Genomic DNA, 13,019 nt, shown 5'->3' with positions numbered 1-13,019 from the left:
ATTGGAAGCCAACTCAGATGAATACCTTCACAGAAGGTCTTCCAGGATGTATTATTTCCAAATATTTTCTGGTACAATGAAAACAGATTCTGTACTATATTCCTTTGTGTTAGCACTTGGAAGTGATACTTGCTTGAGGATTCACAAACAATCTTAATTTCAGTAATGATGTGAAAAGTAAGACCTAATGAGCTCCAAATGTCAGGAAGCATTGAATCCCAGTGGGTGGAAAAAAAAAGACTGAGAAGACTAAGAATTATGAACAAGAAACTAATTTCAATTCAGAGATATTTACCTATCTATGGAGAAAAATTAAGGGAGAAAACTCCCCAATAGCTAGAAGCAGAGCCCTTGAAATGACCTCCCTTTCAAGCCTTCTGAAGCAGTCAGAATGACAGAATTGTAGGGGTTGGAAGGGACCTCCAGAGATCATCGGGTCCAACCCCCCTGCCAAAGCAGGTTCCTTAGAGCAGGCTGCCCAGGTAGGCGTCCAGAAGGGCCTTGAATATCTCCAGAGAAGGAGACCCCACAACCTCCCTGGGCAGCCTGTTCCAGTGCTGTCACCTTCACCATGAAGAAGTTCTTTTGCGTGTTGGTGCGGAACTTCCTGTGCTCCATTTTGTGGCCATTACCCCTTGTCCTGTCCCCACAAACCACTGAAAAGAGGTTGGCCAAATCCCTCCGTCTCCCACACTTCAGGTATTTAGACATAGATGAGATCCCCAATCAGTCTTCTTTTCTCAAGCCTGAACAGAGCCAGGTCTCTCAGCCTTTCCTCATAGAAGGAAGCACAGAACATACAACTACCAATTCTAGTTTACACGGCTAATTATGAGGGTATTTTCTCTAATATTTTGGAAGGCTGTTAAAATAACAAAAAAGAAGGTCAAAACATCCCGGAATACATTCCATGAACTAATCTATTGTTGTGCAATACATTAAGAAAATTACTAAGTCAACCCACTGATTTGAAAAGCTGTGTTAAATGAAGACACCTGGAAGACACTATCAAAATGAAAGGTGTAATAGCCTAGTAAGCTCAGGGTCACAATATAATACCAATCTGATACTAGATTACTCCACCAGAACTGCTTTCTTTTTAAAACAAATCTTCACAGTTCTGCAGAATACATGAAATGCTTCATTAATATCAGAAAAAACAAATAAGAATAGCAACGTGTCAGCCAAGAAGTGTTCAGCACCTAGAACATGACATTTGTTTTTTGTAAGTTAAAGCTTCCCTTCAGCATACAGTCCTGTAATTTTTTTTAAAAAAATAAGCAGAAATATCATTCATCACTGGTTCAATTATCAAAAAGCTTTTTCTACTATCCAGCAAAACAAATGGACCAGTATTTGAAATCTTTGTTCAATAGGAATTTATTTCATTACCATATCCTGCCATGGCAAGTAACCCTAATGCACGCTGATTACTTTTCAAACACTTCAGGTCCTTGAAAGGCAGTTCCCTAAGTTACCCTCTATTACCTTCACAACTTTTTCAAAAAGTACATTGACAAAAAAAGAAAACAAACAAACAAAAAAAAGAAAATTAAAAACTCCTCCTCTCCACCTAGCTAGATTAAAATCTTCTTTTAAGGAGTAATTAACAAGAAAGGCATAGTAAATTACCACATATTTCTGCTGGGCTGTGCCAGTGCCTCTTTTCCTGAAGCCAAAACCCCTTGCAGATCCTAGCCTCCTTGGCTTGTTGGAGGTAGCAACTGTTTTGCTCATTTAGACAGAGTGGCAATGAAAACCTGCCTCGTTTCATAAAACTGAGCAAGGTTTCAAAGAAATTACATCGTCACTTCCCCAACAGTATCAGTCATCTGCTGAGACTGACACAGTAACAGCACGCATCCCAGTGCTCTTGCAAGCCACTTTGTTCATTCTTCACCTTAGGAAGGAGATCTTAGTGGCCTGAAAAATCAATTTGGTCTTAAAAGAAGCTAAATACTCCATTTGATATAGTTTTTGACTTCTTAGATTGTATCAAAATTTCCAAACCTCCCGCTGGATTTTGAGCCCTCGATAATTACCTCTCCCATTCCCCGAGATTCTAGGGCAAGAGCTTGAAACTCATGATTCATCTCATCCACAGATCGGACCTGCAGGAAGGGAAAAAAAAGAGTGATCCGTTACACAGTCCAATGTATTTTCACAAGTTTAGTCTGCAATACTCCGCATTTTTAACACTTGAGAGCACACAAAATTTGCTACACAACCTAGGCTGGACCTGAGTCTCGACCTTGTGAACGGCCACGGTTAATGACCAATTTAATGAAACAAGTTAATATAATAAACAATGTGTAAGAAATTCCATGGAAAAACTTAAAAACTATAAACTTCATATATCCAGACGGAAAGCACTCACCACGGAAACAGTGACCAATATTGTATTTGCAATAAATAAAGGGAAATTGAAGACCTGAACACTGAATATAGTTCGGAAAGGGGATGGCTGGTTGCACACAATGTTACTGCGTGCACTTAGCAGCAAACAAAGAAAAGCTCACAAGACGGGTCACAAAAGCTACTCGTAGCACGTTGCTATCACAGCCTAGTAAGTGACTGCATGACTGCACGAGCACAATTTCTCTTGCCTTCTTCCAGGAAATAGCACTCTTCTGTGTGTGCGGGGGGTCGGGGGGGGTGGATTTTGTATTTTTAAATACAGAAGGTGTATTACAAGTGCAAGAGCTGGTGCTGAGACAAGCAGCCCCCTTTTCCACGGCATGCAGCACCAGGGGCATTCTCTCCTGAGAAATTTGTTTCCACGAGGAATTTTTAAAGCCATAATAAGCTTAGAAAAACAAATAAAGGGAAGTTCAGAGTTGTTTCTCCTCTTCCCGTCTTTCTCAGTAGGGAGATGTAGCAGGGTAAAATAATGAAAACAAATTCTTCAAGTGTAAAGAAAGGAAAATCGAAGTTTTCCTCCTGATGCCCGTCTCTCCCGAAGATTTTGTCTTCCCTAATAAACCCACCTGTTCACACTAACAGATACAGCAAAATAAAGTTATTCCGTACAGCTGATAACACATTAAGACCACTTTTAAAAAAATACTCAAATACTAGGCAAAGAAAATCTTGTGCTTATATTCCGGCACAAGCAGCTTCACCAATTCTTTCTTAGCTTTGAGGAAGTTTTTATTGCCTGCCGATAGATGTTTTAATCTCAAAATTCTACTCTTAAAGTACCATTATTGCCCCATAATCATTATAAACCATCACATTTGAGGTTGTCTCCCTATACTTTTGAAAGTTCACAGATCAAAGATGAAATCTTCTCTCTGAAAATCAGATTTTGAAGCCAATTCAAAACAATTTCAGTGAGAGCAAATTGAGTTTCACAGCGAATTATGAAAAAAAATATCAGCACCTTGGCCTTTTTTCCAGAGACGCTGACATTTAAGTTAATTATGTTGATTTTATTCTTTTAAACACTGTAAGCAGATTGTCATGTATCTTTAAAAAAAAAGCTAAACACATTTTTCAAATTAATTTAAAATTAGGTTAATTGGAAACTATGTGAAACAAGCTCTTCATTAGCTCAGAGGGATAATCAAATCTTTGTGCACACACATGGAAAAATGAGCTGTAGAAGAACAGGAATTTTTTAGAAAGAAAAACTGAAGATTCAGGTTTTGAAGAACTTCTGAATTTATTAGAATTTTGTCTGTAGGTGGCTGGGAGACTTGAGTATCTTACCGTAAGCCGCTCCCCAGAATAAGTCACGCACTTTAGTTTCAATTACAATTCAGAAGCACTTTAGGTACTTCTGTCTCAAGATATGTGGTTGTGGTCTAACAGGACTTCTAAACAAAATTTATAGCTCATGTTTGCCACGTTTACCATAAATTCTACTCAAATAATCACCGTTCAACTAAATAAATAAATAAATAAATAAATAGATGTCTTTTTTGTACAAGACCTAACAGCAAATACTTATTTTTCCCCAGCTCAACAAAGTTCAAGCACAAGGCTACACGCACTTCCGAATCTCTAAGAAAAGGCACTCCAAGAAGCGGGGTAACAGCGCGGCTAACTCTTTTTTCCTGCTGAGTTTCAAGTCAACTGAAGTTTCCTGAAACTGAAAATAAACTTGAGTACGCTGAACTTTGGTTCTGCTCACTCGCCCCTTTCTTACAAAGACGAAATTTAAGTTAGCGTTATCTCTTGCTACCAGCAGCACGAAAAATAACAGTCCTATTACCGGAGCAAAGAGGGTCCCAATTTGCCTTTCCATCAAGGACAGCAGCCACAAAATGCTGTCCCGTATCATGAATACAGGTTTCACAGATTAGCTTACAGACCGGCGAAAATACAAGCAGCACTAATATCTGGAGAAGATCTGCTGTCGTCAGTGCTAGCCCCGATCTCTACAACCACAGAAGAAAACATCTACAACACGGGCAAGCCAGCTACACCTAGCACCACGCATACAGACGCGCCCTCTCCCGAGAAAAGAAACGTTGGGTAGTTATCCACGTTACCAGGAAGTTTTAATTATGTTTTCTCTAACTCAGTGCCAATGTTCAGCTAATTCATATGCTCCAGAAATATGCATTTTTAAGATACATTTCTCTTGCAGAAAATACGGTCTTACCTTAAGAAAATCAGAACATTCAAAAATGTTTGAGAAAACTTTTATTCATTCCCTGTCTAGCATAATTCATAAAACAACAACAAAAAAATCCTTTGAACTTTTTTTTTTTATTAACAAACATACTCAACATTTACAACTTTTTCATGGTTTTGGTTGGTGACATCTATTTTCTCGTCTTCTCCCCCACAATCACTCTGAAGTCTGCTCCTCCTCCATTTGCCACCTACCTGCTCTTGGAATTAGCTGCTAGATCTAATCTTAGTTTTCAGGAGCTGAAAGCGAACAAACATTTCCTACCAGGAGAAGCTGGCAGTCGTTCCACAATTCTGATACATGTCAGATCATTCCCCAGGCCCACTAAATTACACACGAATGGAAACAACACACCAAAAAAAAAAATCCTTTCGGTATTACAATTCTCACACAACGATGTTAAAAGGATGGATCAGAATTTTCTATCAGTATGTGAAAGGGGGAAAAGTTCATGGATACTCTGAAACTGTTCTTTTTCCACTTCCACTGAAACTGGATACAACGTGCTGGCGTACATTAGTCCATTATTCATCACAGTATTAAGCAGGAGGTTTTAACGCTGAGTCCAAAAATAATGTGTTTTTTTTTTTTTTTTAAATATAGACGCTTTCTTTCTTGAATTTACACCCCCTCTCTGCCCTGTCTGTAATATATACCAAAAATATATTTTAAATCTAAACACATATGTAAAAACCTTCTTTTACTCTGTTCAAACTCCCAGAGTAGGGCTCTCATTTCGACTCTGTCTCGTTCTTACCTCGCGGTCTGTCCACCAGACAACCCTCCCTCTGAACGCTGCAACATCCAACCACCAAACTGAGCTGACGCTAGAGGTAAAAAGGCCTAGGGATCTACTGCTGAGCGGGTCAGTTCAGCCATTCTTCCCGTGGAAGCTTTCGCCACTTCCCTTGCAATTAACTCGGTAGTCATCGAGTAAAGGGTTTAACCTTTGATTCAGGTTTTTCTTTCCCTTTTCTGTGCATGAGGATTTCACCAGCCCAGCCCGCTGAGCTGGCTGCAGCACGGATTTGGGACGGGGAAAGCAACGAGCAGGAGCTGCTCCGGAGCACGGTGGAGTCGAGCACCGGCGGTACCAGGTGGAAACTGGAAACCGTGCCCTGAACTTGGGGTGGCATCAAGGAGCCGGGTGGCTGACTGCACGGCCATCTAGAATTACCCCAAGAAATGCTGCTTAAAATTATTTCCCCTACTGGAATCTAGGCACCTGAATCCTAGGAGAGAGGTAGGTACTCTCTCCAATATTGCTATAGAAGTTATATATGTATTATATAGGAGAGAATAGTGGTACTCTCTCCAATAATTCTGAATCCTGCTAGAAATAAGCTCCTAAATATTTTCCATGATAAAATAAGCAAAGATAAGCCCTTTCTAAATATATATATTTGGGAGAAAAATAATAATATTAAAATCAAAAGAGAGATGATCTTCTCACTTTATACATCAGAAGTGGGCTAACAAGCTGACCAGGAAGCCCATAAGCCACATTTCCTGCATGAAGACATTTGGATTCCCATCTCTCCCTTCCCAGGTCAATACCGTAACCCCAGGACAGAGAACACAGGATGGGTTTTGCTGCTGAAGCCGTGGTCCTAGGCGAGATTCAACACCTGGCAATTACAACAGCGTGACTGGAACGAAAGGGAAGCTGCTGGTCGCAAGGCGAATGCTTGAGCCTCCTTCTGTGTTTTGCTGAAAGACTTCAGTGCAAAATTCCTTTCCAGTAGTTTTCTACAGGGGGTGGCTCTTCTGCAGCTTTTATCTTCTTATATATAGTATATTCTTATGGCAGAGACTTCACATCAGCAAATGAAACTAGCATAGGAACACAGAAATGGCTGTATTTTGAAACACAGGACGTAGCGACTCTGCCAGCCCTCCAATTAAGTTAAATCCTGTCTTGTACTGTTATGCTGGACACTTGATGAGAAATACAAAAAAGCTCATTTAACATTTCAGCATTTTGAAATAACTGAAGAAAAATACTATTTTTTGTATATAAATTAAAGCATTAGACAAATCTAGCACAGATTTGTAACAAAAAACAAGGGAAAAAAATGCAACAAGCCTGAACTGCAAATCCCAAAGCCTCTATTACCAAATACAGTAGTTCAGGGCCGTACACATGGTTTTCTACTCCAGAATATGTTGCCAGTTTCACAGTTTCCTTACTCTGGTTTTGAGGCTAGCCATTCCTGTGTCCAGATAACAGAAGCACTTCAGCAGCTGAATAAGCAACTTCTGGAATCATAAGCAATAATAGAACCACGTTTTGTATCTAAGTTAATTACAAACTGCTAAATATTTAGCGTAACATTTTAAGAAAACAAGGCATTTGTTTGATTAAAACAGCCTTTGGCTAGATGCATCTACTCATACCTCTTTGAAGCATCAAAGAGCCAAAAGCTCGCTCAATACCAAGCTGCCCAGTAGACGTTTATGCTCCTGAGTTAAACATCTACAGGCACAGCGCATTTTGAAAATAAGTAATATTTTCTGAGCAACATATGTGACAGTAACACAACTGCAGACTTGCCGTAATACTCCAAAGTGAATTACAAGACAGCTTAAAGAAGCAGTCTAAGAAAACAACATTATTAGGCGTTTCGGAAAAAACACTTAGGCAACCTATTTTAAGTTCTAACACACATCTACATGTTAAAAATCTCAAAAGGACAGTATTTTCCCCAGTATGTACTTGACGATTTTCGTTTCACTAGTGTCCTAAAAACCCACTAAAAATTTCCACAAGCAAACAAAGTAATTCTTTAATCTGTATATTTTAGGTTTCTGAACTGATACTCAGAGATCTAGACGTTTACTTTTGCACTCCATGACCCTTCACACATTCGGATACTCTAACAAAAGGAAATTTACTGTCAGTTTAGTTGCCCCACATCAGCCATCACTGTGTGTTACTGTTCCTTAGAGCAGAAGTTTGAGAAGCATCCCTACCAGTGACAGTGAAAAAATGAATCTACAATATCGAGGTAGTACTTTTGTAGCACATAGTGAGAAATACGCTGCAAGAGCACTTCCTGACCCACTGAAAATGCAAGGCACAAAAGGGTGGGGTGACCCCAACAGCTGACGTGTATACACAACCACCAATGGCTGGGTAACCCTCTGCTTGCTTGCTTGCTTTTCTTGTTTGTCAATAGGGGCACCAGGAATCTGGAATCATGCACGCTGAAGAAGGGAACTTCCTAAATTCCTACAAACAGCAATAAATAAAGAAACAAATTATATATATATATGTATCAATATGCTGGATGACATCCCACAAGACACTGACACAGCTGCCAATTACAGATCCATTTCCCAGTCCTCTACCAACAGAGAGTAAAAACCACGTCCAAAAGGACACCGCCTCCACCAAGAGAGGTAGAGGAAAACGAAGCACATCTTTCCACCTCCTTCAGTCCGTTTGGTGGTTACGCTGGCCCAGTGAGATTCAGAAACCTTGGGTTCTGTTCCTGGCTGTGAAATGAAATGTGCTCTAGGAAACCTGCAATACCACTCGTTCCCCACAAACAAGCCTTCTGTCATGTAAGAAACTTATCTCTTCCTTGCACAGGCTTTTACGCCTCTTTCCACCCAACCAGCACAAGTTTTGCTCAGTGGCACAAATTTTCCGCAACTACCGTCAGATGTCCTCAAACTCAGGACTTTAATCCCTACAGTCACCCACAGGCAGAAGTACCAGCCTCACAAATTAATAATAACGCGGCTGTGAAACCAGAACTTGCAACTATTCCTAACAGTTACTGTTTGCTCCATTTGAAGTGATATGTTCCTACATGCCTTGAAATACAAGCCAAATATCTTGGCAGATTTCTCAATGAAGTCTTAATTATGTAAAAAATTAACCTCTCCAAAGAGTTTCTAGGGAAGGTAACAGGAAGACAAATATTACAGAATTTTGTAAAATAAAAATCTGAAGTTGCTTAAATGTTTATGTATAATTTACCCAACAGCTTCAACAAGGAAAGAAAAAAATCCCATAAAAACTTGTCCAGTGAGAGTTTTTGTGAACAGGAAATTTATTTTAATTTATTAAAATAATATTTACCCATACATTATTTAGACACTTATTTTATTATTTAAATGAACTACAAGGAAAGGCGATTCTTCCCCTCCCAAAAAGGTGGTGGGGGGGGGTGCTGACTGAACTCTACTCCTTGTAAATCAACTGAAGAACTTTCATACACAAAAATTTACAGGTTTATCTTCAGCAATAAACAGTTACGGTTAAGGTGAGACTCTTAACCTTCCCCCTACTGCACTGTTATGTTATTCAGCATCTCTAACCCCACTGCAGAAATATTCCACACACAAAAAGGGAAGCCGCTAAATCTATTCAGGTTTGAAAACTAAGCTGTGAAACAAAGCCTGAATTGCAGTTGTCTAAACATGCTCATTATTTAATTGATGCTGATTACTTAATGTATGCACATTGCAAAACTGCTTTTTTCTCATTTTAAAAATCTGCACTTTTCTTGTTAAGCTAGTCAAGTAGCATCACCTTGCCGTAACACGATGGTAAGTGACACCGGTGAGGTAACAGGAATTCAGGAACTCATGAGGGATTTCCACCCATTAGTATTTTATTCTATACTGAAAAGCTTTGTCAGTGAGTATTAATACTATACAGCTACTGCTATTAGGAAGCGTGACATGGAAATGTTGCACTGCTATTTTAAGACACCAACCTTCGTGACTTCATAATTAGCTTTTATTCAAAAAGTTAAGTTAAAAAATTGACAAAAATTTCTGTGCTCGGTAGGTTATATGCTATGCAAAGGCATGAAATTTGCCTTTTCTGAAAATGAAAACTTTGTACAGAAAAAATCATCTACACACGAACAGGAACTAGGGACAATTTATATATAGTAATGATTAATTAAATATACATCTACTACATTCTAACAGAGTCAACAAGCTTTGATTCAATCTGTTAACAATTCATAAAGAATCAGAACAATTAAAATGTACATGACTAGAATCAAGTAAAAATCTCCATAAATTAGCCTTCTACACTGTAATCAAGGCTTCTTCTCTGTTAATGGTTTTTTTTTTACACAGCAAACAGAAAAGTAAATATAATTTAGATATCATAGAATCAGAAACAGGGAAAAAATGGAAAAATAATAAACAATGTACCCTGAGGAAAAAAAAGAGAGGTCATTTCTCCAGCAGGTAAGAGGGAACCAGGGAACAGCAAAAGTTGGATCTGTGCTCGGTTTACCTGGCAGGGTTTGGTAGCAAGGGGCTGCAGGGGTGGCCTCTGTGAGCAGAGCCCAGAAGCTGCCCCACGTTAGATAAGGGCCCATTTCAGCCGCCTCCAAAGGGGCCCACCACTGCCAAGAGCCAATAAGCGATGTTGTCTGCGCCTCTGTGAGAGAAGATTTAAGAAAGGGAAAAAAAACTGCTGCACGACAGCAGCTGGGAGAGCGAGGAGTGAGACCCAGCCCTGCAGCCCCCAAGGCCAGTGCAGAAGGAGGGCAGGAGGTGCTCCAGGCACGCAGCAGCAGTTCCCCTGCAGCCTGTGGAGAGGCCCCTGGTGGAGCAGGCTGTCCCCCTGCAGCCCATGGGTCCCACACGGAGCAGATCTCCACGCTGCAGCCCGTGGAGGAGTCCCCGGTGGAGCAGGTGGATGTGGCCTGGAGGAGGCTGCGGCCCATGGAGAGCCCCCGCAGCAGCAGGCCCCGGGCCGGAGCTGCAGCCCGTGGAGAGGAGCCCACGCAGGAGCAGGGGGTCTGGGGGGAGCTGCCGCCCGTGGGATCCCCGTGCTGGAGCAGTTTGCTCCTGGGGGATGGACCCCGTGGTACGGAGCCATGTGGGAGCAGTTCTTGGAGAGCTGCTGCCTGTGGGCAGCCCCCGCAGGCTCAGTTCGGGAAGCAGGGGCAGAGAGTGACCGTGAAGGAGCAGCAGAGATGAAGTGCCAGGGACTGACCACAGTCCCTATTCCCCATTCCCCTGCGCTGCTCGGGAGGAAGAGGTAGAAGAGGGCGGATGGGGGGAAGGTGGTTTTAGTTTCTCACTGCTCTAGTCTCTCAGTGATCGGGAATAAATTGTATTAATCTCCCCATGCTGAGTCTGTTTTGTCCATGATGGCAATTGGTGAGTGATCTCCCTGTCCTTACCTCAACCCATGAGCTTTCTGTCACCATATTTTTTCCCCGTGTTCTTTCGAGGAGGGGGAGTGAGAGCGCAGCATGGTGGAACTTGTCTGCCCATCAAGGTGAAACCACCACATCTTCTCAAAGTGATTACTAAAGCCAGTGACGAAGAAATGGAAGTGCCTAATTCTTTAGCCAGCGAGTTGAATCACACTAGTACAAAGAAATTCACAATTTTTAAACTTATCACTCCACTACGTAAGCACAGACACCTAGCTGCTTGAAGGATAGCTGCTGCTAGAACACGCAACTCCCCTGCATCACCACCATAAAACGTCAGTGAAAAAAACAAAGTTTCAAATATATGTCAGTCCGCACCAACATCTACCTTCGTTCTTCAAGGCGCTACTCTCCGCATAACATCAAGGACAGCAGAGAAGGTTATGCAGAGAACACTAAAGCATGCTTGTTCCAACACATTTTAAAATAATTACTATAGGGAAGAGTATGTGTCTTCTACTTTATCTGCCTACAGCAATGGAATGGACACAGAAATGGCTGTTATCAATTTTTTCAGCTGTTTGCTAAGGATGTTCTCTTTCGACAACACGCATTTTGAAATTAGCCGTAGATTTCTACAATTGCCTAAAAGCCGAAATAACAGCCAACTGTACAAAAACCTACAAAGAGACTACTCCTAACTCAATAAGCCTCATTTCTAATTCAGTAAGAGCAGCAGCTTAGCCTTGGACATTAATATCTCATTAAACGTTGGCCAGCATAGTCCTTCAAAGGAACTTAAAAAAAGTCTCAAATAACACTGCAGACTGATGACAATTAAGCTACTGGAAATAAAGTAGGCCATTTACAATTCAAATGAAAATAATAAAAGGTTTGTAACAAAAATGAGTTCAAAGATTGGCATTAATACATCTGCGTAACAATAGATTAAAAGCCAAATTCTTCAATCTTTTCAGTCAGAAAACCAAAAATTTAAGCGCACTTACACATGAAGGTAGCTATCAGCACGTAAACAACAGAATTTACAAGTAGAGAGAAGCAACAACTGTGGGGGAAAAGACAAGCCCCCTAACAAACGTGTATTACCAACAGTATGAATAACCATCTATCAAGTTAAAGGAGATCTTATGTGTTATGTGCTACCTCCCTGCTTCCCTTCACGTACTTACCCACCACTATGCTTCGTGAATTCCAACCTCCTGTCATCGCTAAAGTGAAAAAGCTTTCACATAAATCTTCACAAAGACACATAAGCATCCTGATTACCCTGACTTTACTGAAAACTACCAAAGCAAAGTAGTTCAAAAAACAGAAGGTAGCACCTCCGTGCAATAAAGCAGTGCTACACATTTTCATAAGCCCTGGTTTTAATCACACGAAAACAGAAAGCTAAATACATTCTACATCAGCGGGTAAGAACTTGTATTTAAAAAATAATTAACACTGACCCCAATTTAAAATATTTTTATTTCTCGACAACTTGAACAACAAGATATTGAATTAGAAAATACGAAGAAATACATCATAATTGCAGAAAGCCTGAATGACTACTTGCAGCCATTTTTTTCCAAAACTAACTGGCTCCCACCAGCTCATCCTGGGTGTCTACACAAACTCCCCTAGAGTTCCTCCCAAAAGTATTAGCTCTGGAACAAAACTCCACTCTTGGACAGCAATCAGGTCTGGAACGAGGCTCAGGCATACACCCACCTAGAACCAGGAGCACATGGGAATAAATGTAAAGAAACCTCAACCAGCTCCAGCAGCAGTTTGGGGTCTGTGCATCCCATTGTGTCAGTCTCCAAGGCGCATGAATGTGTCTGCTGCTTGCAGCCCACGTTCTCCACGTCATCTCCAGAAGCAGCACTACCATTCAGATTTATGCTGCTGTCAGTAATTCCTCACAGACCTGAAACGATTCTGCACAGAACTACTGCTGTACAACTATAAAGGATAATTTCTCTGTATGTAAATCAAAGAATGCTGAGATGACTGCATGCCATTTGTTTTGCTGGAGTACCATATCAGACTCACTACAGTAATTACTGAACAAGAAAGCATAAAGGGCTCTGCTTCAAAGAGCTTTCAGTCTAAGTATAAGGCAAGTTACAAAGACTGATACAAGAAATTGAATTGGTAAAGTAAGAATAAAGCAACCATTCACACTAAGACACTTAACAGTGCACAAGTGCCAAGTATTTGGAGGCATCAGGGCA

The 13,019-nt window shown here is 40.7% G+C and overlaps 1 protein-coding gene across 1 annotated transcript in view; it reads right to left on the bottom strand.

Annotated features, from left to right (window-relative positions):
- PUM2 (pumilio RNA binding family member 2) overlaps positions 1–13,019 on the bottom strand; it is a 68,859-nt gene that overhangs the window by 43,303 nt on the left and 12,537 nt on the right. Inside the window, 1 exon segment of the mRNA XM_040553754.1 lies at positions 2,043–2,111. Within this exon segment, the coding sequence (XP_040409688.1) occupies positions 2,043–2,093 (51 nt within the window). The 5' untranslated portion in view covers positions 2,094–2,111.

The sequence above is a fragment of the Cygnus olor genome, chromosome 3 (genome assembly GCF_009769625.2).
Source record: "Cygnus olor isolate bCygOlo1 chromosome 3, bCygOlo1.pri.v2, whole genome shotgun sequence".
NCBI lineage: Eukaryota > Metazoa > Chordata > Aves > Anseriformes > Anatidae > Cygnus > Cygnus olor.
The sequence above is the reverse complement of the archived record's forward strand: the minus strand, read 5'-3'. Positions and strand labels throughout refer to the sequence as shown.